At 51.3% G+C, this 25,968-nt stretch overlaps 1 protein-coding gene across 1 annotated transcript; it reads left to right on the forward strand.

Moving 5' to 3' along the window:
- Positions 1-1,794: 1,794 nt before the first annotated feature.
- DDX11 (DEAD/H-box helicase 11) lies at positions 1,795-25,924 on the forward strand (the record flags this gene model as incomplete). Its single annotated transcript, XM_080704951.1, has 26 exons — positions 1,795-1,938; positions 5,392-5,637; positions 6,495-6,581; positions 6,809-6,957; positions 10,092-10,137; positions 11,056-11,163; positions 11,422-11,509; positions 11,917-12,122; positions 13,692-13,844; positions 14,657-14,703; positions 15,047-15,126; positions 16,532-16,576; positions 16,698-16,765; positions 18,299-18,337; positions 18,526-18,637; positions 18,725-18,856; positions 19,296-19,408; positions 22,944-23,016; positions 23,247-23,350; positions 23,980-24,129; positions 24,401-24,469; positions 24,573-24,673; positions 25,026-25,110; positions 25,413-25,494; positions 25,666-25,820; positions 25,898-25,924. The coding sequence occupies 26 exons, from the start codon at positions 1,795-1,797 to the stop codon at positions 25,922-25,924; spliced, it is 2,709 nt and encodes a 902-aa protein (XP_080561077.1).
- Positions 25,925-25,968: the final 44 nt, after the last annotated feature.

Consider the following 25,968-nt stretch of genomic DNA (forward strand, 5'->3'; position numbering starts at 1 on the left):
GAGATAATAAAAGTTAAAGGGCCTATAGAGTGTTTAACATATGGCTCAGAGTTTATTAGCTACCTTTCTTCTTCCCCATTACTTTTATGTTACAATACATTTTCACTTAAGTGCTTCCCCCTTGACCCTCACTTTTCCTAATTGGTTTTATTTTTATTTATTTATTTATTTACTCACTTTTTTTTTTTTTTTGGTGGTACTGGGGTTCCTGGAAGCCCTTCTACCTCCGGGCTACACTCCCAGACCTATTTTTACATTTTTATTTGGAAACAGGGTCTCTTAAGCCAGTGCGCGCGGCTGGCTTCGAACCTGCGCGATCCTCCTGTCTCTGCCTCCCAAGCGCAGGGATTACAAGCGTGCGCCACCACGCCCGGCTTCTTTACTTATTTTTAAGGTATCCTTCTTCTAGTAGTACCTCCACATGAGTAGTCATTTTAACGGACCCTAAACTACAGCTGAAAGAATGTCCTGACAACCCTCTTTCCCTCATAAATGGATTGACGCTGTTACTGGTCTTACTGAGCTCAAGGTAGTAAAGATGAGTTTTAGACCTACTAATAAAATGGGGTTTAGACTTAATTGTATTTAGAAGAGATGGACCTGCCAATTGTCTTAGAAAAATGACTCCTGAGAAGAGATATGGAAACGAGGGTAGAAGAGTCATTCCTCCAAGTGGCACTTAAAGGAAGAAAGGAAGGTCAAAGCTATCTCTGAAAAATTAATTTCAGAAGAGAAGACAGAAGGTGAAATGAGCATGGAGCAGGGAAGCTTTTCAGAGACCGTGGCCTGGCAAGGGACGCCAGATGCTATGGTCCTCGTATTGGGGAGCGCTTGTCCAGCCAGAGGTCAGCAGCCTCAAAGAGAGCTCTCCTGTCCAGAACCAAAAAGAAAGCTCTCACTTTTTTTTTTTTTTTTTTTTTTTGGTGGTACTGGGGTTCCCGGAAGCCCTTCTACCTCCAGGCTACACTCCCAGACCTATTTTATATTTTTATTTGGAAACAGGGTCTCTTAAGCCAGCGCGGCTGGCTTCGAACCTGCACGATCCTCCTGTCTCCGCCTCCCAAGCGCAGGGATTACAAGCGTGCGCCACCATGCCCAGCAGCTCTCACTTCTTGAAGCCAGAAAAACTGTTAGAGGGCTTCTTTGGTTTGTACTCCAAGTGGAAACTAGGGCGAAGAAGGAAGAAGATGAAAGCTGGCTGTGAAATCAGCCTGTATATGTCGACTGTGCCTTCTAAACATGCTGCACTGGTAATTCTCTGCCATGCCATATTTTTACAGACCTTCACAAGAGGAGAAGGGAGGCAGCTTTTGCATGCCAACAGGAGAAAGGGAAGCCGGTTTGGCACGCCGGTGCCATGTGCCAGAGGCATGGGAGAAGAAGACTGCAAAAGGAATCCCAAGTAACGGCCTTGATCTAGGAGGCACCAGTCTTCGAGAAGAAAGCTCTCAGCCTTTCATAGAAGCTTCAGAGAGGTATCTAAGCAGCAGTGAGATTGCAGGGGAGATTCAGTTTGGGGGCTCTCCTGGACTCATTTTGCTCTAGCCATTTCTGATGAGCGATGCTGGATGGCTTCTGTGGTTCTGGTATTGTGTCATGTAAATAAAAAGAGGATGGAGAGAGCATGGCCAAAATAATAACAACAACAACAATAGTAATAATGGTGATGATGATGATGTACAAAGCAAGGACTCTGACAAGTATGGAGACTGTTCTTAGGTGCCTGCGTAGATTTTCAGTTTACTCCTTGGCTCATGAGAGAGCAGTCATTTTTATTTTTCTTCCCTTAGGACAATGGCTGATAAAGCCCAGGAAGCCAGTGGCATCTATTTCCCTTTTCCCTTCCCGCCCTATTCCATCCAGAAAGACTTCATGGCACAACTGTACCAGGTTTTGGAGGCTGGCAAGATTGGAATATTTGAGAGTCCAACTGGCACAGTAAGTATGAGTGGGGAGGGATCATGACAAGACAACTTGGAGGGAGGCTTGTAGGGAGGCGCTTTTACTGCTGACCTGTGCAGAGATTTGCATGGTTTGAAGATGGGCAAAGTAATCCCAGTTTATCTGAGTAATAGTCCCTTCCTCTGTTAAATTGTTCAGCATAGCTCCAGAGCATGTAAAAAACTGGGCAACCACTTGTAATCCCCATGCTTGGGAGGCGGAGACAGGAGGATCACGCAGGTTCGAAGCCAGATACGCTGGCTTAGGAGACCCTGTTTCCAAATAAAAAAGCATAAAAATAGGTCTGGGAGCGTAGCCCGGAGGTAGAAGGGCTTCCAGGAACCCCAGTACCAACAAAAAATAAAAATAAATCCTGTAATTACCTTTCTTCTAATTGTCCATCTCTTTGGCCACTCTGATTTTTTTTTCCCCCCTGAAGATTGAACCCAGAAGCATTCTACCTCCAAGTTATACCCTCAGCCCAATTTTATTTCTTATTTGCAAACAGGGTCTCACCTAGTTGTGGAGGGCCTCACTAAGTTGCTGAGGCAGCTTCCAAACCTGTGATCCTCTTGTCTCAGCCTCCCAAGTACTGGGATTACAAGTGTGCACCACCATGCCTGGCTGTTTTGTTTTTTGTTTTTTTGGGGTTTTTTTGGTGGTACTGGAGGTGGAACCCAGAGGCTTTCTACCTCTGGGCTATACTCCCAGACCCATTTTATATTTTATTTGGAAGCAGTTGTCCCACCATAGCTGCCCAAGGTACCTTTTTACCCTTTAAGGATCACCTGCCTGCTGGGTATGGTGGTACATGGCGTTGATCCCAATACTTGTAAGGCTAAGGCAGGAGGATTGCAAGTTCAAGGCCAGCCTGGGTAACTTAGCAAGATCCTGTCTTGAAATTGCTGAGTATATATATTAGTTCAGTGGATTCAATCCCCAGTACCACAAAAACACAAACAACAACAAAAAATCTTTGCTTGAGTTTTTCACAGTTCCATCCAGTGGGGCTGAATTTCCCAAGTGCTGGGATTAAAGTGTGCGCCACCATGCCCGGTATTGCTCAACCAATAGAAGGTTGTTTCCTTCTAAGGGCCATGACATAAGGATCTGTCCAGTTCCCTCTTCTTGGCTTTTAGGTGGCTGTCTTCTCCCTCCCAGTGTCTCCTCACATCACTTTTCTATGCTTGTCTGTATCCAACTATCCAACCCTCCCCCACCTTTTTTTTAAATAAGGATACCAGTTGGGCATGGTGGTGCATGCTTATAATCCCAGTACTTGGGAGGCTGAGACAGGAGGATCGCAGGTTCACAGCCAGCCTCAGCTACTTTCTGAGGCTCTCTGCAACTTAGTGAGACCCTATTTCAAAATAAAGAATAAAAAGTAGGGCTGGGGATGTAGCTTGGAGGGAGAATGCTTTTGGGTTCCATCCCCAGTACTGAAAAAAAAAAAAAAAAAAGCTGGCCCTTATAAAGGATTGTGGCCCATCTTACTAACTTCATGTTAACTAGCAACTACAGTGACCCATCCATTTTTCCAATTAAGGTCACAGTCTGAGACATTGGGATTAGGATTTCAGCATAGAAGTTTTGAGGAGCTATAGTTCAACCCATAATAAGTGTACTAGTATTGGGAAGAGGTTTTAAAATGTATTAACGTATCAGTATTGGGAAAGATTTCCAATTTTGAAAATATATCATTTGTACTAAAGAAAGCCAGGACTGTCAGGAAGAAGGGACTTGTAATTTACATTTCTAAAGATAAGGAAAGAAAGCCTGCAGAGCCTGGGAAGAGGTCTCTTTACATTTCTAAGGAGAGACAGATGCCCTAAGGGATGGTAGGAAATCACAGGTCCCACGCAATTTAACACATCTTGGCGTGTAGAGGTCTGTGTCAGGAAGACAGGACTGCCCCCCCCCCTCTTCTGGGGCAAATCTAGCCGGAGATAGCAGAAAACTGGGCTAGAGATAGGACAGCATATCTGCAGATCAAAGGACCTGCCATGGACTTGGTCAGGATAAAAACACTCAGTATACAGGAGTTCTTTGGTACATTCATTTGAATTGCCCCCCTGTGTCATTCTCCAATGGCATAGGGCTATAACTATCTTCTGTATTTCTATCTTTTTAATAAACTTCTTTAAATCTTTAGCACCTGTCCAAGCTATGCATATTTATTCTTAGCTTAGGACAAGAACCTGCGGTTTTTCTGTTTTTCTGTTTGTGTGGTTGTGTTGGGGGAATTACTTCTCCCCTCACACACCGAACATATTTTTGCAACAATAAGGACCCATAGGGGAAATTCTGATATTTAAATCAGAATCGTTTGTTTTGTTTTATTTTGCTTTATCAGACAGAAGGATTACAGGTTTGAGGCCAACCTGAGCAACTTAGCAAGACCCTGTTTCAAAATGCAAGAAGGGCTGAGGGTGTAACTCAGGTAGAATGCCCCTGAGTTCAATCCCTAATACCAAAAAGAAAGAAAGGAAAGTTATTTTCCAGAGCAATTGGCTTGCTTTAAAAAAAACAACACCTTAAATATGTGGCCTCGTGACAGAGCGTGTCGTTTCCTCACATCATTAGCTGCATCGAAGTTTATTTAAAGTCGAGTTGGTTCTCCCTTGGCAAATAGGTAGGACTTCATGCTATGAGTTTTGGGCTTTAATTCTCTAAGGGGGCTATTTATATAATTTCTCACCACTATCTAATTATGTTAACATGTGGTATTTATATAAAACCTGATAAACCACTCTAAATTCTTTTCAGAACAGTGAGCTGTGTAATTAAAAAGCAGCTCTTTCCTGCTTTTTGGGCACAATTTTTATTTCTTCTGTGTTCCCATTTTTATTGGTTCTTATTTTGCTCATTTCCTTCCTTTCCAAGGTAGTTTTAGAGCACCTTCTTTTTTTTTTTTTTTTGGTATTGAGGATGAAACCCAGGGGGCATTGTACCTCTGAGTTATACCCCAGCCCTATATTTTAGTCTTTTTATTTTCTTGAAAAAGGGTCTCACTGAGTTGCAAAGGGCCTTGCAAAGTAGCTGAGGCTGCCCACGAGCTGCGATCCTCTGGTCTCAGCCTCCTGAATGCTGGGATTACAAGCGTGCCCACCACGCCTGGCACCCTCTAATTTTTTTTTTTTTTTTTTTTTTGCGGGTCTGGGGGTGGAACCCAGGGGGCATTGTACCTCTGAATTATACCACATCCCTATTTTTTATTCTTTATTTTGAAACCGGGTCTCACTGAGTTGCAGAGGGCCTCACTAGGTAGCTGAGGCTGCCTGCGAGCCGCGATCCTCCGGAGTGCTGGGATCACAAGCGTGCCCACCATGCCCGGCTCGCACCCTCTCATCGTTAAAGCCAAAGCTTCCTTGAAGCCCGTATTAAGATGAGGAAAGTCATTTGCGAAGCTTTGCTTTGTGCTGTTTCTGAAGGTCCTTTTTCCTCCCATAGGGAAAGTCCTTGAGTCTCATTTGTGGAGCCCTCTCCTGGCTCCGTGACTTTGAACAGAAGAAACAGCAGGAAGAGGCGCGTCTCCTCGAGTCTGGAGCGGCCCCCTTAGGTGGTGGGAAGGACCCACCATTCCCCTCATCTTCCTGCGAAGAGCCCTCTCCCACTCCGAGACCTGCTGGAGAACTGGATTGGGTCACCCAGTTTGTGCAGAAGAAGGAAGAGAGGGACCTGGTGGAGCGACTGAAGGTGAGGTCCAGGTGTGGAGATTCCTCTCCGGGACTTGGGAGGGAGAGACCTGAAATGAAGGACCCGGACAATTGCCTCATGTGCAACTGACAATTTTATTCTCTGAAACTAGGTTTTTTAATACCCTTTTTCCAACTAAGTTAAGTATCACATTCTCATGGGAAAAAACAGACCGCAATATCGTGAGGAATGTTAGAGATAGGGAAGGTGCCATAAATCACTAAGATACAATAAAAAAGAAAACTAACAAACTAACAGACGCGGGGAAGTGCAGAGCAGCTCAGTAAAAGGATTAAGATAAACTCCCTCTTCCACTGGGGGGCCTTGAGGTGTGAATTCTGGGGGCTGGAGTTCGGCCTGGAGTCTTGGGGGAGTGTGGCCTTTCGCCAGCCCCTCTTTTAACTCCTTCGGAATCTTTCATTCCTCAGATTTCGTCCATGCCCGCCGTCACAGGGTAGCCAGAAGTGGAGTAATCCAGAAACAGGCTCCATTGATTACTTTGGGTTGTTTTTGAGATTTAGGTGTCCCATTTTCATTCACAGTGCCTTTAGCCCTAGCCCTCTGTCAGTTTTCTTGTGTTGATGGCTCTGCCTCCTGGCGGGCTGTCTTCTGAGCTGGTATCAAAGGCTTTCTTACCTGGGAAAGGAACCTAATGGCTGCTACTGGCAATGTAGTTCAGGGGTTGCAAACTTAATTAAACGAATGTGATGGAGAGTGTGGCTTTGGGAAGGAAGATTCCGACATCTCTACTGAGCATGGAGGCTGGACCTGCAGAAGTTGAGGGTCCAGTGGGGGATGCTGCAACCACCCAGCTCTCTAAGAAAGGCCTGTTCCTTAACAGTTGTTCTGTTCTCCAGGAGGAGCAGATCAGGAGGAGGAAGCGGGAGGAGCGCCTGCAGCAGATCCGCCACAACGTGCATCTCAAGTATGCAGCCAAGCGCCTGGTGAGTGCTGCTGATGGTGGAGGGTGTGGCCGGGACACCCCACCCCCCCTCCGGCCCAGTCCCCGCTGCCATTGGGGTGTGGAGCCTGGGACTGGGTCCCCTCTAGTCCAGCAGCCAGGTCTCTGTTAGTAGGTATATGTGGGTGCTTTGTCCTTGGTGAAACCATATAGAGATGGTGGGCCCTCAGTGGTGAGACTTCTTCCTTTTCCACCACCAATCCTACACAGAGACGGGAAGAAGAGGAAACAGAGAGTCTTCTCCGCCTCAGCAGGGAGATCCTGGCAGCAGGAGCAGGCGCCACCCCGCTGGAATGTTGGGAGGAGGAGCTGGTCCTGGAGGAATATGAGAGTGACGAGGAGAACAGGACAGCCAGTGGGTGAGACCGCTGCTGCTGGGCCACAGCGCAACTCTGGCAGGGCCGCGGGGCTCCGGGAATGCAGCTTTTCCTCGTACCAGAGACGCTGAGCAGCCTGTGGCAGCAGGAGTGAGCGTGCCGCCCCTTTCCCCGGAGCTGGGGTCCTCACCCGCCCGTCACAGGCATTATGTGCGTGGACTCCTTTTCCTCAGCTGCTCAGCAGTGGCAGTGATGGGAGCCTGCGCCCAGCTGGGGACTGCACCTTGGCGGAGGCCATGGGCTATGAATCCAGCCAGCCCGGCTCTGGGCCTCAGCACTCAGCTGCCCGGCTGCGCTCTGTGAAGTTCATGCCCAAACCATCAAGGGAGTCTTAACCCAGAGTTTCCTTTCTCCTGAAGGCTTCGGTTGGTCCAGATATGCATGTTGCCACTTTATGAGCTTCCCCAGCTGGGAACACCAGAAAACCCTGAAGAGAATGCCTAGGCCGCTTGTGGGCCTCCTTTCTCATTCCGTTTAATTCCACCAGTCCCGTCCGCTCTAGGTGTGACCTTGGTCACATGCTGCGTCTTAAAGTTACACGCCAGACACACAGAGGCTGTTAGTGAGCATGTGAGACACACGGGAGGAAAAGGACAGGCTGCTTCCAAGTTGGCGGCCCTCTGCGGGCGCGTCTGTAGGATGCGAATCGGGCGGGTAGGAAGGCCAGACGTGGCCCTGCCTGACTGTGGGGGACTTGCCTCCCGGCGTGGGAGACCATCGGTGTGTGTGAACACAGCCAGCACCTGTCTAGCCAGCACTTTCGCCTCCCAGGAAAACGAGCCGATGGGATAGTATGAGGTCGCACCTCACGGGCAGGGCCGGGAAAGGCCCTTAGAGGAGGTGACACGTTAAGAAGTAACCTTTAAAAGGCCCAGGAGAAGCGAATTCTAGAGGCCTGTATGTGCAGTGGGCTGGAAATGGGAACCTATAGATACTTGAGAGACTGAGCACCCTGGCGCCAGAGCAAAGAGTGAATGAGGGAGAGAGGAAGAGAGGTCGGGAACGGTGTGAGTGGCGGTTTCTGTGCACCCTGTAGGCCAGGTAGGGCTAGATGTCACTCCCGGTGCGAGACTGGGGAGGGTTTAAGCAAGGGAGTGATGTGTTCTGACGCAGGCTTTAGGAAGGTCCTCTGACCTGAAGTTCATGGCTCTTCCCCAAAGACATGAGGTGCCTACAGGTTCATCTCTCATAGGCCCCCATCTTAGAAGAGGTCTGTCCAATTCCTCTAGAAGCTAGGACAGGTCTCTTGTGTCCCATCCTCTCGTTGATATCATGGTCACCTTGTCTGTCTGGAGTGTAACTCCAGGGCCTAAAATCCCCCATGGACTCAAGTGTAGTGCTCCTCTTCATCAGACCAGCACCGCGGCTGCCCTGACTTCTTAAATAGGCCCGGCCTTCCTGCTTTTCTAAGGATGTACATGTGCTCCTCCCTCTGTCCAGAGCATCCTTCTCTCCCTTGGCAGAAGTCTCGCCTCCTTTAAGGCTTTGCTCAGTTGTTGTCTCCGTGGCTTTGGGTGTCAGCCCCTCGCTGTGTTTCCCTCAGGGACCTGCTTGTGTTTGAATTTATTGTTTACCTTCCTCTCCATCACTGGGCCAAGAGCTATTCCAGGGCCAGCACCTCGTCTTTTTAATTTCTTATTCTCAGAGCTGACTTAGTGTTCGGCACGTAGCTGTGCTCTGTGCAGGCTAGATGAAGTGAATGAGTAGACACCGGTCAATTTCAGTGTTGTAGTTTAAATCCAACTAAGAGAGCCGGGCGTGGTGGTGCACGCTTGTAATCCCAGCATTTGGGAGGCTGAGACAGGAGGATTTGGGTTCGCAGCCAGCCTCAGCTATTTAGTGAGGCCCTTTGCAACTCAGTGAGACCCTGTTTCAAAGTAAAGAATAAAAAATAGGGCTGGGGGTATAGCTTGGAGGTAGACTATCCCTGGGTTCCATCCCAAGTACTGCACACACACACACACACACACACACACACACACACACACACACACAATCCAACTAAGAATTTCAGAAATGCTAAGACATCAGGAGTATGGATGGACTAAAAGAAGCTGTGGCCTTTGTTAAATTCTTTCCAAAATTTGTATGGAGGTGCATTTTACTGGCAGGAGGGCGTCTGTGATTTTCATTCTCTTGGCCGAAGGCATATGACACCCCACCACACACACCCTTGTCCTCATAAAAAAAGTTTAACTCTACTCCCAGCTGCCAGTTTATCTTCCAACTTCCTGGAAATGGCCAATAGTGTGGGTGTATCCTGGAAGCCCCAGACTCAGTGGGTAGGGCCAGGAGAGCACGCTGATTTCTCCTTTTTCTGCTTGAAACTTCCTGGAAGGGAAGATGGGGCCACACCTGTGTACATTTTTCCTCAGTAGCATTTTCCATTCTCTGAAAGGGCCCTCCTGACTCTCCCTTGTACACTACAGCCCTTCCCTGGGCCCTGGGGAGAAAGGATGAGGATGAGGTGCTAGGGCTGCACTTGAGCACAGCATTCTGGAGGGGGTGAGAAGTACACCTTCGGCCCTTACCTCAGGGTGGCGGAGGGGTTCACGAGTGCTCCAGGTCGCCAAGGCAGCTTTGTAGTCTCCTCCCCTAGAGCCCCTTGGAGACAAGGTAAAGAACCAGGAGTTGGCGCAGTGAGGGGCGAGGCGTTCCACCTTGTCCAAAGGCGGTAAAGGTTCTCTTGGGAAACGGAGGAGTCTGGTGTTCTGCAGGGTAGTCAGTGGGAAGAGAGGAAGCTGCACTGGCTGCCAGAGTCAAACATCAAATCACCAGACTTCTAGCTTGTGATGGGTTTGGGGGCCCTGTGCCCCTTTATCCTCTCTCTCCATATTTCTTTGAGACCCGTGGACCTAAGTGGCCGTGGAGGTCGCAGGAGCGCACCCAGGGAGTCCTGAGCCAGCCAGCACCTGCTGCTTAGGCAGAGCCTCGCAGGGGGACTCGGTCTCTCTGTTGCCTTTTGGGCTCAGCTCAGATCAGCTCTGTGGGCTTCTGAGGAAAGGAGCTTCACTCTCATTTAGCCAAGGTCCAGAGCTCAGCTCTGGTGCTCAGTAGATATTTTGTGGTTGACCTGAATTTGCTGAGGGAGGGCTGTTCTCTCTGCCCTCTCACAGAGTGGATGCGGATGAGGAGGACCTGGAGGAAGAGCACGTGACTAAGGTAAGAGGCCGAGTCCTCGGCACTTGGGAGTGCAGGCCTGAGGCCAGGGCCCGCCACCTCTGGGGAGAACTCAAGAGCTCTCCACCGCATCTCAGCCTCCTGTTGAAGGAGAACCTCCAAGCCACAGGCTCTGTGGCCCCCAGACCCAGAGACTGGCTGCTTGGCAGGCTGGGCCGAGCCTGGTGTGTTCACCTGAGCGCCGAGGGCGGCCGTTCTGGGCCCAGTGCTTGTGCGTGTGTGGTCACTGGCTCCAGAGGGTGGTGGTGGCCAGTGAACAGAAGGACAAGCAAGAGCGCCCTGCCCCTGACTCTCATGGCAGGCTTCCTCTCTTCTTGTGTTTTCATTTGCATGGCGTGCAGTGAGGTTGTGTGGCTCTGACGCTTCTCCAAATTAAAAAGATTTGGTTTCATTCAAGATTTCTCTGTTCTGTTGAAAGGAGCTATCTCCTGTCCTGTTTATTTCTTTTCCTTTTTCACTCTGCTAAGTCCCAGAGTAGAGAGAGGGTACCCATCTTACCCTCTGCCTCTGCCTTCAGGAAGCTGTGGGGACAGCCCCCCCCTGACATGGTCTCTTCAGAGGTGAGAGATCTTTGCCACGCCAAGAGTCAGCGCATACTGTCCCGAGGTTGCCAGGCCCTCCACAGGGTCTGGACGAGAGGCCGGCCGGGCATGACGGGCGGGGGGCTTGCATCTGTGGGCATTCCCTTGAACTTCAGAACGGTGGGCGGCATGGATCTGATGAGGGATGGTGCCGTTCTGCCTCTGGTGTGTGTGTTTGCGGCCACCGTCCTGTCCTCTCAGGCTCTTAGCCATGGCATGCCTGGTATGGTCGTCTCTCCTACCTCTGCTCCCCTGTGCAGAGAATGTTTGCAGGTGATTGAGTCCCCTCTCTGAAGTCCTCTTCTTTCCCTCTGATCAGATTTACTACTGCAGTCGGACGCACTCCCAGCTGGCCCAGTTTGTGCATGAAGTACAGAAGAGCCCCTTTGGCAAGGAAACCCGGCTTGTGTCCCTTGGCTCCCGGCAGGTTAGCGAGGCACGGGTCCAGCCCGGGCCGCCCTGCTCTCATTTCTGTGCCTTTGTGTCCTTGGTCCAGGCGTAGAGGCTGGGGCCGAGGCAGGCTGAGCAGTGTCGCACAGCCCCTCCCTTGGCCTTGCTGCTCACTCCTGGGAGAGAAGAGAGGCAGGCTGGGAAGACCATGGCACGCTTGCGTGTCATTTTGCCAGCACCATTTCTTTGCATCTTGTTTGTTTGTTTGTTTGTTTGTTTACCTCCTACCTTGTAGAACCTTTGTGTGAATGAAGATGTGAGAAAGCTGGGTTCTGTGCAGCTTATCAACGACCGCTGCATGGAGATACAGAGAAGCAAGCATGGTAGGCCCTGGGGTCACGTGTGGCCCTGGGCAGGCTGGGCGCAGCGCTGGGGACAGTGGAGGCGTTCCTGTACTTCTGTGGTGGGGTTGGACCAGAGACTGGAGAGGAAAGCTGTCTTAGAAGGAAACAGTGGAGCGGCCCCGGTTTGCCCTGAGCCGCCTTCTTGGGAAAGAGTATTCTTGCTTGCTGGGTCCATATTGAGTTCCATTCCCTGCCTTGGAAATTATTTTACGGCTCTTTATGGAGAACGTAAAGTAAAATTCCAGAGTGTTCTGAGGAGACCGCTCGGAAGGGTCTCGTAGACCCCACCTCAGGGGAAGGGGTCTCGCCATCACCAAATCTACTCTTTGCCCGAGACAGTTTTGGTGTCTCCTGCCTTTGCTTCCCTGTGCCTGTACCTCCCCCAGAGAAGAACAGAGCTGAGGAAGACAAGCCAAAGAGGAGGCGGCAGGACACCCCGGCCGCCTGCCCCTTCTACAACCACGCGCAGATGGAGCTTCTTCGGGATGAGATCCTGGTGGAGGTGAAGGACGTGGAGCAGCTGGTGGCGCTGGGGCAGGAAGCTCGGGCCTGCCCCTACTACGGGAGCCGGTTTGCCATCCCTGCAGCCCAGGTGCGTGCCCTGCCCCTAAGGGTGGGAAGTAGCTCTTGGCGCGCAAGGGGTTCCTTGTTCTTTTTTAATTTGGAAAGAGGCCCCCACATAGCTTGGGTGAAGGCCACACTGAATATCGTTGGCATGCAACCATTCTAGAAGATAGGGCCGGAGGAGGCCCGTGGATCCTCGCTGTCTTTGGACTGCAGAGCCAGTGGGCATCACTGGAGGACCGCAGATAGGAGGCAGAGAAGGTGCCTTCCTCGAGAGACTGCAGGAAGAGACTGGCAGGAGCCGAGGAACGCAGTTAAGAGCCTCAGAGCAGAGCGCTTTCAGAAGGGCCCTTCAGAATGGTTGTCCCAACTGGAACACCTGTCTGCAGCACAGACAAGACTGTTGTCCATAGACCTGCCGTATCTTTAATAGAGGGAAAATTGTGCTTTGATGTGTCAAGAGCGTATCTTGGGGGCTGCAGCTGTAGCTCAGTCGTAGAGCACTTGCCTAGCACGCACGAGGCTCCGGTGGGTTCCATCCTCAGAATGAAAAAAGTGCTTGATTATTACTTGACAGCAACGAGTTAACAATTTTCTTAACTCCTTAATTTAAGTGACTTTTAGAAATAGGGTATCACTTGTGGAGAATTCAGTATTATCAAGACAAGGTTTAAGTGAATTTTAAAAGCTACAGGGCAGTCTGTAATTATTACACACGTGAACTGCTCATCAGCATGCAACCCTAAACCCCTTTTTGTGGGTGATCAAGGAAACAAAGGACGCTCGCTCCTCTTCCCCACAGCTGTCTCCCGCAGTCCCCTGCCCGTTTGCTATAGAGTGAGACTAAAGCTATAGCCATTTATGTACAAATGGGAAGGCATGAATTGTTACTATCTTGTTTCAAGTCACATTCACCTCATTTTTGCCTTTGTGGTGGCCCACTGAAATGGCCACGCTCTCCACTGCAGCTCAGAAAGGTGAAGGAGTGTTATCTTTCTTACTCTTGAGTGAGTGATGGAGCCCAGATTAGAACCTGGACCTTAGGTTTCCAGTTTTCTGAATTTGCATTTTGTTTGTCAGTATTCTTTTAACTGGAAAATCTTTATAATAACATACACTTGAAAAATAGGTAGAATGCTTTTGTTACCCCTGTCCCCACTCCTCAGCCCCAGATTCATAGAGTTCATCAAGCCCACTTGAGAGGAAGAAACCAAGAATCAGCGAGAGGTTAGCTAGCTTTCCCAGTCACACAGTGGGGAAGTGGCTGCTCTTGAACCAGAGGCCAGGGCTGCTTTCTGGTCTGCCAGTGTTTTGAGGAGCCTCGGGGGCCACCTTGGGGGGTCAGCAGCAGGAGTTCCACTGTCCTCCCCCTTCTGCTCAGAGTTGGGCCAGCTCCAGTTTTTCTGTTTCATGCACTTGACATCCCACATAAAACTGCCAAGAAAAGGCCCATTGCTGCAAGCACAGTACCCTGCTGTAAGCTTCTCCCTTGAATACCCGTACCCATGGTTCAGGCAGGAAATGACGCGAGCTTATGTCAGGACCTGGGCAGACCAGGCAAGTCCACTGCCACTCTGCAGCCACTCCTTCCCTCCAGCTGGTGGTGCTGCCCTACCCGATGCTGCTGCACGCAGCCACGCGGCAGGCCGCCGGGATCCGGCTGCAGGGCCAAGTGGTCGTCATCGACGAGGCGCACAATCTGATTGACACCATCACCGGCATCCACAGCGCAGAGGTCAGCGGTGCCCAGGTGGGTCAGCCTCTCCACCTTGAGCCGCCACGGGACAGAGGGACATAGGTCATCCCTCTAAGTACCTGGAACTCCCCGGGAGATGGGGCTCAGCAGCTGATGTACTGAGCTTGTTGAGGCCCACTGGCTCTCGACCGTGGCGTGGCCTGCTTCCCTGCCCCTCATCTGCCTGAGTCGCTTTAGCCTCTCCCTTTCAGGGTCTCTTGATGTTCTCTGTAAGCCGGGGTGGCACATCCCATGTGGTTGGGACTTACACTGTTGATGTTGCTCAGAGCATTTAATTGGGGAATGTGCAAAGCTACTCCAGTATGTCCCATGCACTGTACCAGTGACCCTCTAGCTTACTTTAGGAGCTGGGAGATTCAGAGAAGGTGAAGCTGTGTGCCTAAGGTCACACAGATCATGAGTGAGAGCCAGGATTTGACCACCAGTTTCCGACCGTGTATATACTCCACTCGGCATCTACGGCCTCTGCTCACCAGTGCCTGAGTTAACCCTTGAATATCACTCTCAGTAGACCCTGAGTCTTTCCTAGCCCACTAAAAACCAGCAGGGAGAGTCATTCCCAGAGGGATCCCAGCTCTTGCCTTGTCTGGCCCTAAAGCAGACACTGAGTGGAACTTCGCTTCCTCAGCCCGAGGGCCTCAAACCCGTGCCGCTGTCCGTGTGCAGCCCCTGCTCCCCATTACCTTGATGGCCCTGCATGTCCAGGGCATGCACCTTCTAGGGTGGTCTAAGCTGTCACTGCACCACCCGTGGCTCTTGCCCAAAGTCTCAGCTGCCTTCACACCTGTTGTCTGTTCCTTCCCCAGCTCTGCCAGGCCCATTCCCAGTTGCTGCAGTATATGGAACGATACGGGTGAGACACCCTCAGATGTGCAAGGGAAGATTCTGCACAGCCTCAGCAGCCCCCAAGTTGGCCTCTGAGAGGATGCCCTCGGGTTTCCACCTGGGCTCAGACGGGGTCAACTTGCTGTTTCAGTCCTGGGTCCATCATGGCGTGCCCCTACAACGCCTCGGCCGCTTGGGATGGGACAGCTGGCCCTGAGGGCCTTGGTCCTTGGCTGGCCTATTTGCTGGCGTAGAATTTGTAGCTTGTGGCCCAGTTTGAGAGGCAACAAACAGAAAGGCCTTAGCTGGAAGTGGGTAGAGAGACGCTGATGTCAGGTACCACCACATGACGACTCATGGTTTCTTCTCAGAAAGCGTTTGAAGGCCAAGAACCTGATGTACATTAAGCAAATCCTGTATTTGCTGGAGAAGTTTGTTGCTGTTCTGGGAGGTAGGATAACACCTTTCCCCGGCTCGCCCCGGCCAACAAAACTTGCTAGTCTTTTTTATTTGGATGCCACTAGGCACACATAGATCTTCTATGTCCCTCAGAATTGTCTAGTTTTTTTTTTTTGTATTCTGTGGGTTGAACCAAGGGACCTTCTGCCGCTTAGCTACATCCCCAGCCCTGTTTCTTTCTTTCTTTCTTTCTTTTTTTTTTTTTTTTTTTTTTTGAAACGGGTTCACTAAGTTGTGGAGATGCCTTGCTAAGTTGCTGAGGCTGGCCACAAACCTGTGATCCTCCTGTCTCAGCCTCCCAAGTACTAGGATTAGAGGTGTGTTCCACCATGCCTGGCTCAGTCTGGGCCATTCATTTAGGAAATTCTCATCTCTTGTAGTTTAGTTCAGTTGTCTGGCCTTGCATCTGTTTTTGTTTTTTGTTTTTTTAGAATTCCAGTTCATTTCATTTGCCCATGTTCTATCTCTGTCCTTTTTTTTTTTTTTTTTTTTTGGTGGTACTGGGGTTCCTGGAAACCCCTCTACCTCTGGGCTACACTCCTAGACCCATTTTATACTTTAAATTTGGAAACAGGGTCTCTTAAGCCAGCACGGCTGCCTTCGAACCTGCGCGATCCTCCTGTCTCTGCCTCCCAAGAGCGGGGATTACAAGCGTGTGCCACCACACCCGGCGTTCTGTGTCCTTTTATTTTGCCAGACTCTTCTATGGGTACAATAATAATATGTCATACTACAAGTATGTAACATTTTACGGCACAGTCGTAGCCATAAAATGGGGTATTTTTAGAGCACTTAAACATGTAGCTTCATTTGTCCCGTGAGGAGAGCAGCCCAGGTGTTTAACCCTCACTGAGGGCTGAGGGCTAAAGCCCAGATCAGGACCTGCCCGCAAGCGCACTGAGTGTTACTAGAGTCTGCTCCGGCTCTCATGCTTCTGTTTCGCTCTGTGCTTTGGACTCCCTTCCTCACAGGGCAGGGCTTTTGAAGGCTTTTGTGGAAGCGGAAGTTGCAGAAAGCCAGTGGGAGCTTTCCTGGAAGGATCTTGTCCCATGTTGATGCTCCTAGCCTCTGCCTCTGCCTTTGCCACTGTCCCCCAGGGGCCCCGTTTGCTCCCATGTCCTGCACACAGCGGGGTGACCACTCTGCCTCCTGGACGGGGTGTACAAAGCACGAAGTTGCAGGGCTTTGGGCTTTCGTGCAAACATGTGGGTCAGCCGTGTGAGGCTTCGGACTCTCTTGCCTCTCGGTGGCTTCTTTGCATGCCGTCAGGAAGCCAACGCAAACAAGCGCCTGCTCAGATGTGAATATTCTTTTTAGTAGAGTGTGTAGAAGTGTGAGAAGAGGACCACCAGTCTGACATGCCTGAATGCTCTCTCTTTTGTTTTTTGTTTTTTCAGGAAACATTAAGCAAAATCCTAATACACAGAACCTCTCGCAGACAGGTGAGGGAGTTGCTCTCAGGGAGCCCGGAGTGACCCGAGCCACTCTCGAGCTTCACCCTGGGACTGAAAGCCGGGGGGCTTCTGGGCAGGCTCCCGAGGCCTTTTGTTTGTCTGCTCGTAGGGACAGAGCTGAAGACCATCAATGACTTCCTCTTTCAGAGCCAGGTGGACAACATCAACCTGTTCAAGGTAGAGACCGTCACCTTTTGATATTAGCACATCAGGTTTCCTTATTATCACCCCCTGTGGCAGACAGTTAAACCTCTGGAAGGAATAAAAAGCAAGTTCCTGCTGGCATCCAGCAGGCTAAGGTCTGAGGAGTCAGAGCATATGCACTGTGTACTTACTCGGCCCTTAAAGGATCGAATCGGCAAGAGCCAAACGATCTGCACTCGAGGGCCACAGGGTTACTGGGCCTGTGAGGAAAGGTGCCCTTCTTTGCACACACGGGCGCAGATGGACTTCCCAGGTCCTCCCCGCCCTTTTCCATCTCTCTTGTGAACAGTGCTTCCCCTGTGAGGTGACAGCGAGCTGTGCTCCCTGGTACGGAGGGTGGTGTTTGGACAGAAGCAGGGAGTTGATTTGGGCCGGTGACCCTGGTTGCATCTGTTTGGGTGGAGCAGGGTGAGAATGTGGCTAGGGCTGCTCCATTCCGTCATCTGTTGCTAGGGCCTTGGTTTCCAGCGCAGCCCAGCCCTTGCTCACTCCCGTCCTACATAGCCGGCGCACTCTTGGATGGGGCAGGGCCACTGTTGCTTGAACTACAACCTAGTAATTATAAGCTGACAACCGCACCATCTCTGTAGACAGCACCTACCATGTGTTGGGTGGTATGCGGGGGTCTGTGACTCCCAGGTAGGATGTCTATTACCATTTGAGAACAAAGGCGACTGAGGGTCAAGGAGGGTACTCAAAAGGGCGGCAGGCACAGGCCGTTGCACCCGTGGTGACTGGCAGAGCCCGCATTCGCCCCCGCTGCCCTGGCCTCGGCCCCTTTTCTTCCCTCCTGCTGCCGCTCGCTCTCCACACCAGCTTGCCCCCAGCTTATCCTTTTGGTCACTCACTGCCGTCCCATTAGACGCACTGGAAATCCACGTCATCCCTGACAGCTTTCTCCCCTTGTGGCCTGCATCCAAGTAGGAGCCAGGCACTGGCCCAGGACAGGTCTGGTGTGATCCGGTACTTTGTTTCCACAATGGGACCCCATGCGGGCTCTTTCCTTCTGCATTCTCCTGTCTCAGCTGGGGTTACAGGTGTGTGCCACCACACCCAGCTAGGCGGTACCCTTTGGAACTTTGCATGGCTCCTGTCTTGGCAGCTTGACATTCCAAGTTAAGAGCCGGCAGGAGCTGCACATGCCGCCCACTGCGCCGCACTCGGCCCACCCCGGCGAGCCTGGTTCACTTGGCGTCTTTGCTCGTGGGATTTAAAACTTCAAAATCTCACTTTAATTTTTCAAGGCCTCGTGTACGTGCTGTCATTCGCAAGGAAAGCAGAAGAGGGGTGGGGGAGATGGCTTCTGTTGAGAACCTTAGAGAGACCGGAGCCATTGACGCGCTAGTGCAGAGGCAGCGCTGGCCTGGCAGTGCCTCGGTGGGCAGTGGAGGAGCGGCCCACCTCTAGAGGGGAGCCATGTGCCCTGGGTGGGCGTGGCTGTCTTTCTAAATATCGGCTCCAGCTTGCTGCTTTCTCCACACACCTACCGTGGCCTTGGCTTTGCAGGTGCAGCGGTACTGTGAGAAGAGCTTGATCAGCAGGAAGGTGAGCCCTTGGGGTGGGCAGAGCCAGTAGCGCCCCTGCCCGGTGCCTTTGCTGCCTCCCTTTCGAGATTAGGAGACCCACGCTCACCTCTTTCTCTGTGGTGCAGCGTGGTTGCAGGCTGGGGAGGGGCGGGCTACAGGGCCCTGTTGCTTCTCATTCTTCCGTTGCCCTCTCCCCTCCCTCTTCAGCTCTTTGGCTTCACAGAACGCTACGGAGTAGTCCTCCCATCCACCCGGGAGCAGCCCAAACTGTCTGGGTTTCAGCACTTCCTGCAGAGCCTGCAGCCCGGAGCAGCTGAGGGTGAGTCAGGAGGGTGGGAAGGAAGAGCAAGCTCAGGGCAAGAACATGGACTCAACCTTAGGAAGACCTCCATCCTGCTCTGTTCAGCTCCTGCAGCCCCTGCAGAGGAGGGTCCAGCCCAGGCCCCACGGCCTGCTTCCCCACTGATGCACATAGAAGGCTTCCTTGCCGCCCTTACCACTGCCAACCAGGATGGCAGGGTCATCCTGAGCCGCCAAGGTAATTAGCTGCGTGCCTGGCCAGCCTCACGCCCCAGGAAGGAGCCAGCCTGGACCCAGGGAGCCAGGCCCGGGACCCTTGACACAGCCTACACCTGAGGGCGTGTGAGGGCTGGCCTGCGGTGGTCTGGGACCGGGATGCGGAGGTGCTGGCCCTCTCAGGCAGGGCCGCTAACCGTGTCGGCTTGGGTTGGGGTTTTAGTTCCATCGCTACGTGCTGCGCAACTTGGGCCAGTTCCCTTCTCTGCGTCTTAGTTTTTCATTTTCATGGACCTGGGAAGGGAGATGAGATGATAGCGGGTTGTCCTGCGAGTCAAGTCGGGTTGATGGAAACAGAAAGTACTGGCTTGCGCGCTTCCTGCATAGCTTGACCAGAGCTCCCCTGTGCCCAGGTTGCCCCACTTCCCTCCCTGGGTCTCATATTTATTTATGTATTTCAGGCAGCCTCAGTCAGAGCAGCCTCAAATTCTTGCTCCTGAATCCAGCTGTGCACTTTGCCCAGGTGGTGAAAGAATGCCGGGCAGTGGTCATTGCCGGTGGCACCATGCAGCCGGTAAGGACACCAGCCTCAGCAGGAAAGATGTACCTTCTTGTCTGTCCACCCGCCCCACACCTGCTAGGGGCCAGCACACGCAGGCCCAGCAGTGTCCACTAGATGGCACTGCTGTACTGTCTCCCTGTCTGTGCCATTTAAACTGTTGGGGGCACTTGCTGCTTGCTGCTCTGGAGTCTCAAACTCTCAGGTACCTCCCTGCCGTTCCCTTCCTGCACCCACTGCAGAGGTAGAAACCTTCTCTCTTTTATAAATTTAAGTTGTAATATATTTTTAGAAGAATATTATATTTTCAGAAAAATGGAAAAATACATCAAGATTTCACCAATAGAAGATTTGTGTTGGCATATGTCATCATGACAGTGTTTCTACCCATAATTTTTACATATTTTAAAAATAAAAGGGTGGCCGGGCGTGGTGGCGCACGCTTGTAATCCCCACACTTGGGAGGTAGTGACAGGAGGACAGCACAGGTTCGAAGCCAGCGCACTGGCTTAAGAGACCCTGTTTCCAAATAAAAAAAAATATAAAATAGGTCTGGGAGTGTAGCCTGGAGGTAGAAGGGTTCCATCCCCAGTACCACCAAATAAATAAATAAAAATAAAAAATAAATGGGTATTATCTCTACGTGCTGCTATTATAACTTTTCTTTCACTCAGTAACAATATCATAAACATTTTTCCTCGTCAGCAAGTATAAGTTTATTCTGCCACACTCCAGCTGCGCGGCATTCTGATTACATGGATGTGTCACATTTCATAGAACCCTTCCTGCTTTGTTAGACAGTCCCTGTCCCCAGTTTTTCTCTGTGCTGAACAGTACTGTGATCAGTACAGCCACGTCTCTGCCAGGGGTGATTTCTTGGGCTTCACCTCCTGAAGAACACCCACCAGGTGGAGGAGTGTTGGGATCCTAAAGTGGGACTCCCAGCCTTGACTGCCCGCTAGAATCGCCCAGATAGCTTTATTATCTGTTTTCCTTTTTGTGTCTGGATTTGTAGAGTTTTGCTTATTCAGTATGTTAAAGTTGTCTATTATTGTTTCTGATGCTCAAATCAAGTCAGTTGGCTTGAGCGGTCCCTCCCTCCCGCACCGGTCCTTTGTAAGGACCCCACAGCCTTGGAAAACCGTCTTCAGTTTGGGGACAGTGTTCCATTCCTACCTGTTCCTCTCCAGCGGGCCTGGTTTCCTTCAGGAGGGGCAGTAAGTAGAAGTCTGGGTGCCAGGATGTGAGCCTAGGCTCCTAGACCATCATTTTGCATGAGGCCTTTCAGTGGATAGGCCTAGGCACTGTGTTTGCAGAAGTGTGAATTTATGTCAGTACGTGGAAATCAAAATCAAAGAATTTATTTATTTGATCTTATATTGTATCTCCTTTTCTTGGCGCAGCAAGAGTATATGGACAGGTGTCTATTTACTGACAAAGAAAAAATGTTTGACATTTTGTCGCTGAGTGAACTTTTGGTTTCCTATTAAACTACTTATTTGCCCTACCCCACAAATATTTGAGGGCTTCAGAATTATAATACAACATTCTAATATTCTAACAATAAATGTACTGGTTGATCCTCCCCCCCGTAGAGATATAAAGTCATCTGAAATCAGGCTTTTTCTCTTTGTGCTTATTTATGTTATAGTCTGACAGGTCTAGGTTAGAGTTTCTGTGTTTGTTTCAGTTCATTTTCAACTTTAGAGTTCCCTTTCCTTTTTGACTTGATTCTGCTTATATTTATTTATGTATTTTTTTTTTTTATGTGGTACTGGGGATGGAACCCAGGAGCATTCTACCTCTGAGCCAAACCTCCAGCCCTGTTTTATTTTTTTTTTATTTTGAAACAGGGTCTCACTAAGTTACTGAGGCTGGCCACGAACCAGTGATCCTCCTGTCGCAGCTTCCCAAGTACTGGGATTACAAGCATGCGCCACCACGCCTGGCTAGTTTTTAAAATTTGTTAAAATCCCTGTTTCAAAAGTTAAAGCTATGTAAAAGGAGCTATTTAGGAAAGTCTCACTCACCAACTTGTTCCCTCCCCATGCTCACCATTTTCATCAGTGCTTTATCAGCCTCATGTTTGTTGTTTTGTTGCAAATATATGTGTGATTTTTTTCCCTTTTTTTATTTACAGCAAAAGCAGTGTGATAGTTGTTTCTTACCTGTATGCGTTGGCAGTCACTTTTTTTTCCTCTTCAGTACTGGAGATTGAACTCAGGGGCATTCAACCTCCGAGCTACACCCCAACCCTATTCTTTATTTTTTGTTTTGAAACAGGGTCTCGCCAAGTTGCAGGGGGGTCTCTCTCAGTAGCTGAGGCTGGCTACGAACCTGCAATCCTCCTGTCTCAGCCTCCAAGTACTGGGGTTACAAGTGTGCGCCACCATGCTGGCTTGGCAGTCACTTTCTCTTAGTGACAAAGAGATGGTCTGAGTGCGCTAGCTCGCTGCCTGGTTCTCCGTTGCAGTTTATGTACCTCATGGTGGACAGTTTTGCTATTGTAAATAGCTTCCCACAAAAAATCCTTATGTATATATTGTTATTTGTGGGCTATGTGTTTTAAGGTCTGTTTTTAGATATGGGGTGCCAGGTTATAAAGTAAAACTGAGCTGGGTATGGTGCTACATACTGTAATTCCAGTACTTTGGAGGCTAAGACAGGAGGATTGCAAGTTGGAGACCAGCCTCAGCAATTTAGCAAGGCCCTTCACAACTTAGCGAGACCCTGTTTCACAATAAAAAATAAAACGTGCTGAGGGTGCACCTTAGAGGTAGAACACCCCTGGATTCAATCTCCAGTTCCGAAAAAGAAAGTAAAACTATATCTGAATTGCTAAGTACTGTCAAAATAGGGTTGTGACTGTTCTGTTACCCCACCAGCAATGTTTAAAAATGTCCATTTTTCCCCAGAATGGTTAAACTTTTTGTATTTTTGCCAATTTGATAAGTGCAGACCCTGGGGTTTCAGTGGTTTGGGCTAGAGTCTGGCCATGTGGATTTATTTTTTTTATTTTTTATTTATTTATTTTTTTTTGGTGGTACTAGGGGTGGAACCCAGAGGCTTTCTACCTCCGAGCTACACTCCCAGACCTATTTTATATTTTATTTGGAAACAGGGTCTCACTAAGTAGCCGAGGATGGCTTCGAACCTGTGCGATCCTCCTGTCTCAGCCTCCCACGTGCAGGGATTACAAGCGTGCGCCACCACGCCCGGCTTGGCCATGTGGATTTAAAAAAAAAAAAAAAAAGGAAAAGGTCCTTTGTGATTTTTGTGGAGGGCTTAGGTCAAGAATCTCTGTCCAATCAACCGTATTTCTTTTATGAGTCCCAGAAGTAATCTAACAAGGCCACACATTGGGTGTCAGTAATAGTTGTTTTCTTTCTGCTAATTGGTCATCCACCTTTCCTTTTAGCAACTATCTCTGGTCTGTACTTCACACTTGTCTCCGCCCTCCCTGCCAAAGACCCGCCCCGCCCCGCCCCACCCCGCCCCCAGGCCCAGGCCAGGCCTGGGGCCTCACCAAGCCTGATGTTGTGGCCTACAGGTGTCTGACTTCCGGGAGCAGCTGCTGGCATGTGCCGGGGTGGACGCTGAGCGAGTGGTGGAGTTTTCCTGTGGTAAGGATCAGTGTCTGGGTGAGACCAGCCAGTACCGCACTCTGGCCCCTCCTGGCTTTGCCATGTGCTAGGCCCAGGGCTGGGAGCCCTCTGCTTTGCCCATTACGTCGTGGCCGTGGGGCCGGCACTTGTGTTACAAATTGCTATTCCTGGTTGGGGAGATGGGTTGGGGGATGCCCTTCCTGGACCCTGTCTGGCAGAACAGTCTGTGCCTCCCTGGGTCTTTCCAGGCCACGTGATCCCTCCGGACAACATCCTGCCCCTCGTCATCTGCAGCGGACCCTCGAGCCAGCAGCTGGAATTCACATACCAGAAGAGAGAGCTGCCGCAGCTGGTGCGTGCTGGCCAGCAGCCTTTCTGCAGCCCCTCTGGGGCAAAGGGGAGCTCTTGGTCAGGGGACTCTGGAGTACGGGGGCATCTGTCAGATGACATGAGTATCTGTGTAGATGTCTATCAAGGAAGGTTTGGGCTGCTAAGTGCATTTTCTTAAGACCTCAGCATCCCTTTGGGATGGAGCAGAAGGCTGTTTCCTTTGGTTCCCTTGTTCCATGAGTCCGTCGGCGCCTGCCCTGGTCAAGGGCGCAGGCAGGTCTTGGGCAGGCACATCCGCAGTGGCTGCCTAGAGTATCCAGTCCCGAACAGTCCTGAATTGTCACGGATGGTGCCCCCAGGTAGAGTTGGGCAAGGGCTTTGTGACAAGCCAGCAGTATGCTTTATCTGGGATGCTGGCATTGGAGCGTGTGTCATAAAGGTGGGCTTTTTGACATAAGGAGCACCCACTGGGTGTGTCTGGTAGGAGGGTGTCACGTTTTGCCCTGTGATTCCTACTCAGATGTCTGGTCATCATCCTCCTTGGCGTAGTCACACGCACCACGGTCCTCGTTTGCGCCCCATGATCAGGAAGCCGGATGCGGGCGTGGTGGCAGGGCTTGCTCCATGAGGCTCCTGGTCTGCCTTTTGCAGATGGATGAGACGGGTCGCATTCTCTATAATCTGTGCAACGTGGTCCCTGGAGGGGTGGTCTGTTTCTTCCCCTCTTACGAGTACCAGCGCCAGGTCCATGCTCACTGGGACAAGAGTGGCCTGTTGGCCCGCCTGGCCATCCGGAAAAAGGTGAGCGGCCCCTCAGCTGGTCCCTCTTGTGAGGACAGTGCCGCCCAGAGCTCCTCCTGGGATTCCTCTTGCTTGTTGAATTAGGGCGGTTTGGCTTCTCTGAGTTCCTCACCCTGCTGCTTCTGGTCCCCAAGTACTGACCCGAGAGCTTCTCAGATCTCAACTCCAGAAGGTTCGCCCATCCTCGGGGCGCAAAATCCAAGGTCTCAAGCAGATCTGAGGCCTAGCATTCCAGAGCTCTTTTCTGGGAGACATTCTCTTCTTCCTCCAGATATTCCAGGAACCCAAGAGAGCAAACCAAGTGGAGCAGGTGCTGATGGCATATTCCAAGTGTATTACGGTGAGGTGTAACTGGGGCCGGGCCCTGGGTTGGTGTGGGCCTGGCAGCAGGGTGCAGATGGGAGGCAGCCCGGCTTTGGCTCAGCAGCCCTGATCTCCTGCAGAGCTGTGGCCAGGCCGGAGGCACGGTGACGGGGGCCCTGCTTCTCTCTGTAGTCGGAGGAAAGATGAGCGAAGGGATCAACTTCTCTGACGACCTGGGTCGGTACGTTGTAGTCCTCCTCTCTGTTGGGCAGAGCCGTCAGCCTCCTGCCTGCAGACTCATGCCTTGTGGGTCTCAGCTAGGCTGGCTGCTCAGGGTCCGTTGGTGGCAGGGAGATGGGGGAATGGAGCTATAGCATCTCTGGATTTGGCCCAGTGGAGCAGGGGAAGTTTAAGCCAATTCATCGGCCTGGGCAGAAGCTCCTGGCTGAGAATAGTGGTAGGTGTGGGAGATTGGGCAAGCTACCAGCCACAGCTGGAGAGGGCTGTGGACGGGGAGCACATGGCAGCAGACAGCGCTGAGTGAGGACACAGGGCCGCCATGCCTGTCAGCTCACATGTCTGCATCCGCCCAGGTGCGTGGTGATGGTGGGCATGCCTTACCCCAACATCAAGTCTCCAGAGCTACAAGAGAAGATGGCCTACTTGGACCAGATCCTGGTGAGTACCTCATGTTCCACAGGGAGGAGAGGCCTGGCATGAGGAGCTGGTCTCCCAGGGCTGGAGAGCAGGGCTCTCGGGTGCGGCTTCTCCCACTGCGCAGACATGGCCTGTCCGCTCTGGAGGTTTAGGGTGCACCCCCCACAGTCTTCTCCATCATGTTGCCTGTTAGGGCAGCTGCTGGTCCGGCTCACGGAGCCTCCTGGCTGCCCCTAAAGCCTGCCAGGGGCTTTCCTAAGGAGAGCTGGAACACTGGGCAGCAGTGAGCAGCTTCTGATCATCGGCTCCTTTATCCTTCCCAGCCTAGAACTAAGCCAGGCCAGGCCCCGGCAGGGAAGACACTGGTGGAGAATCTGTGTATGAAGGCTGTCAACCAGTCCATAGGTAAGCCTGGGGCCGCTTCTGGCCATATGGTGGGTAGCTGGGGACGGATGGAATGGGGTGACAGGGAGGAGGGGTTTTATCTCATCTGAGGGCGGAGGAACAGAGGACACAGTGGACACGCAGGGGGGAGGCAGGTTTACCTCAGACCCCCCAACCTTGGTGCCCACCCAGGCAGGGCCATCAGGCACCAGAAGGACTTTGCCAGCATAGTGCTCCTGGACCAGCGGTATGCCCGCCCCCACACCCTGGCGAAGCTGCCGGCCTGGATCCGAGACCGTGTGGAGGTCAAAGCCACCTTTGGCCCTGCCTTTGCTGCTCTGCGCAAGGTCAGAGCTGCCTTTCCTTCCCCGGAGCTCCCCCACCTGGAGAGGTCGGTTCTCACCGCCCTTTTCTGTCTCTCTAGTTCCATCGGGAGAAGTCGAGCCCTTGACGGCTGGCTGCATCACCACCAGGCTCTGGGCTCCCCCATGCCCC

This window comes from Muscardinus avellanarius (assembly GCF_963383645.1).
Source record: "Muscardinus avellanarius genome assembly, chromosome: 11".
Lineage (NCBI taxonomy): Eukaryota > Metazoa > Chordata > Mammalia > Rodentia > Gliridae > Muscardinus > Muscardinus avellanarius.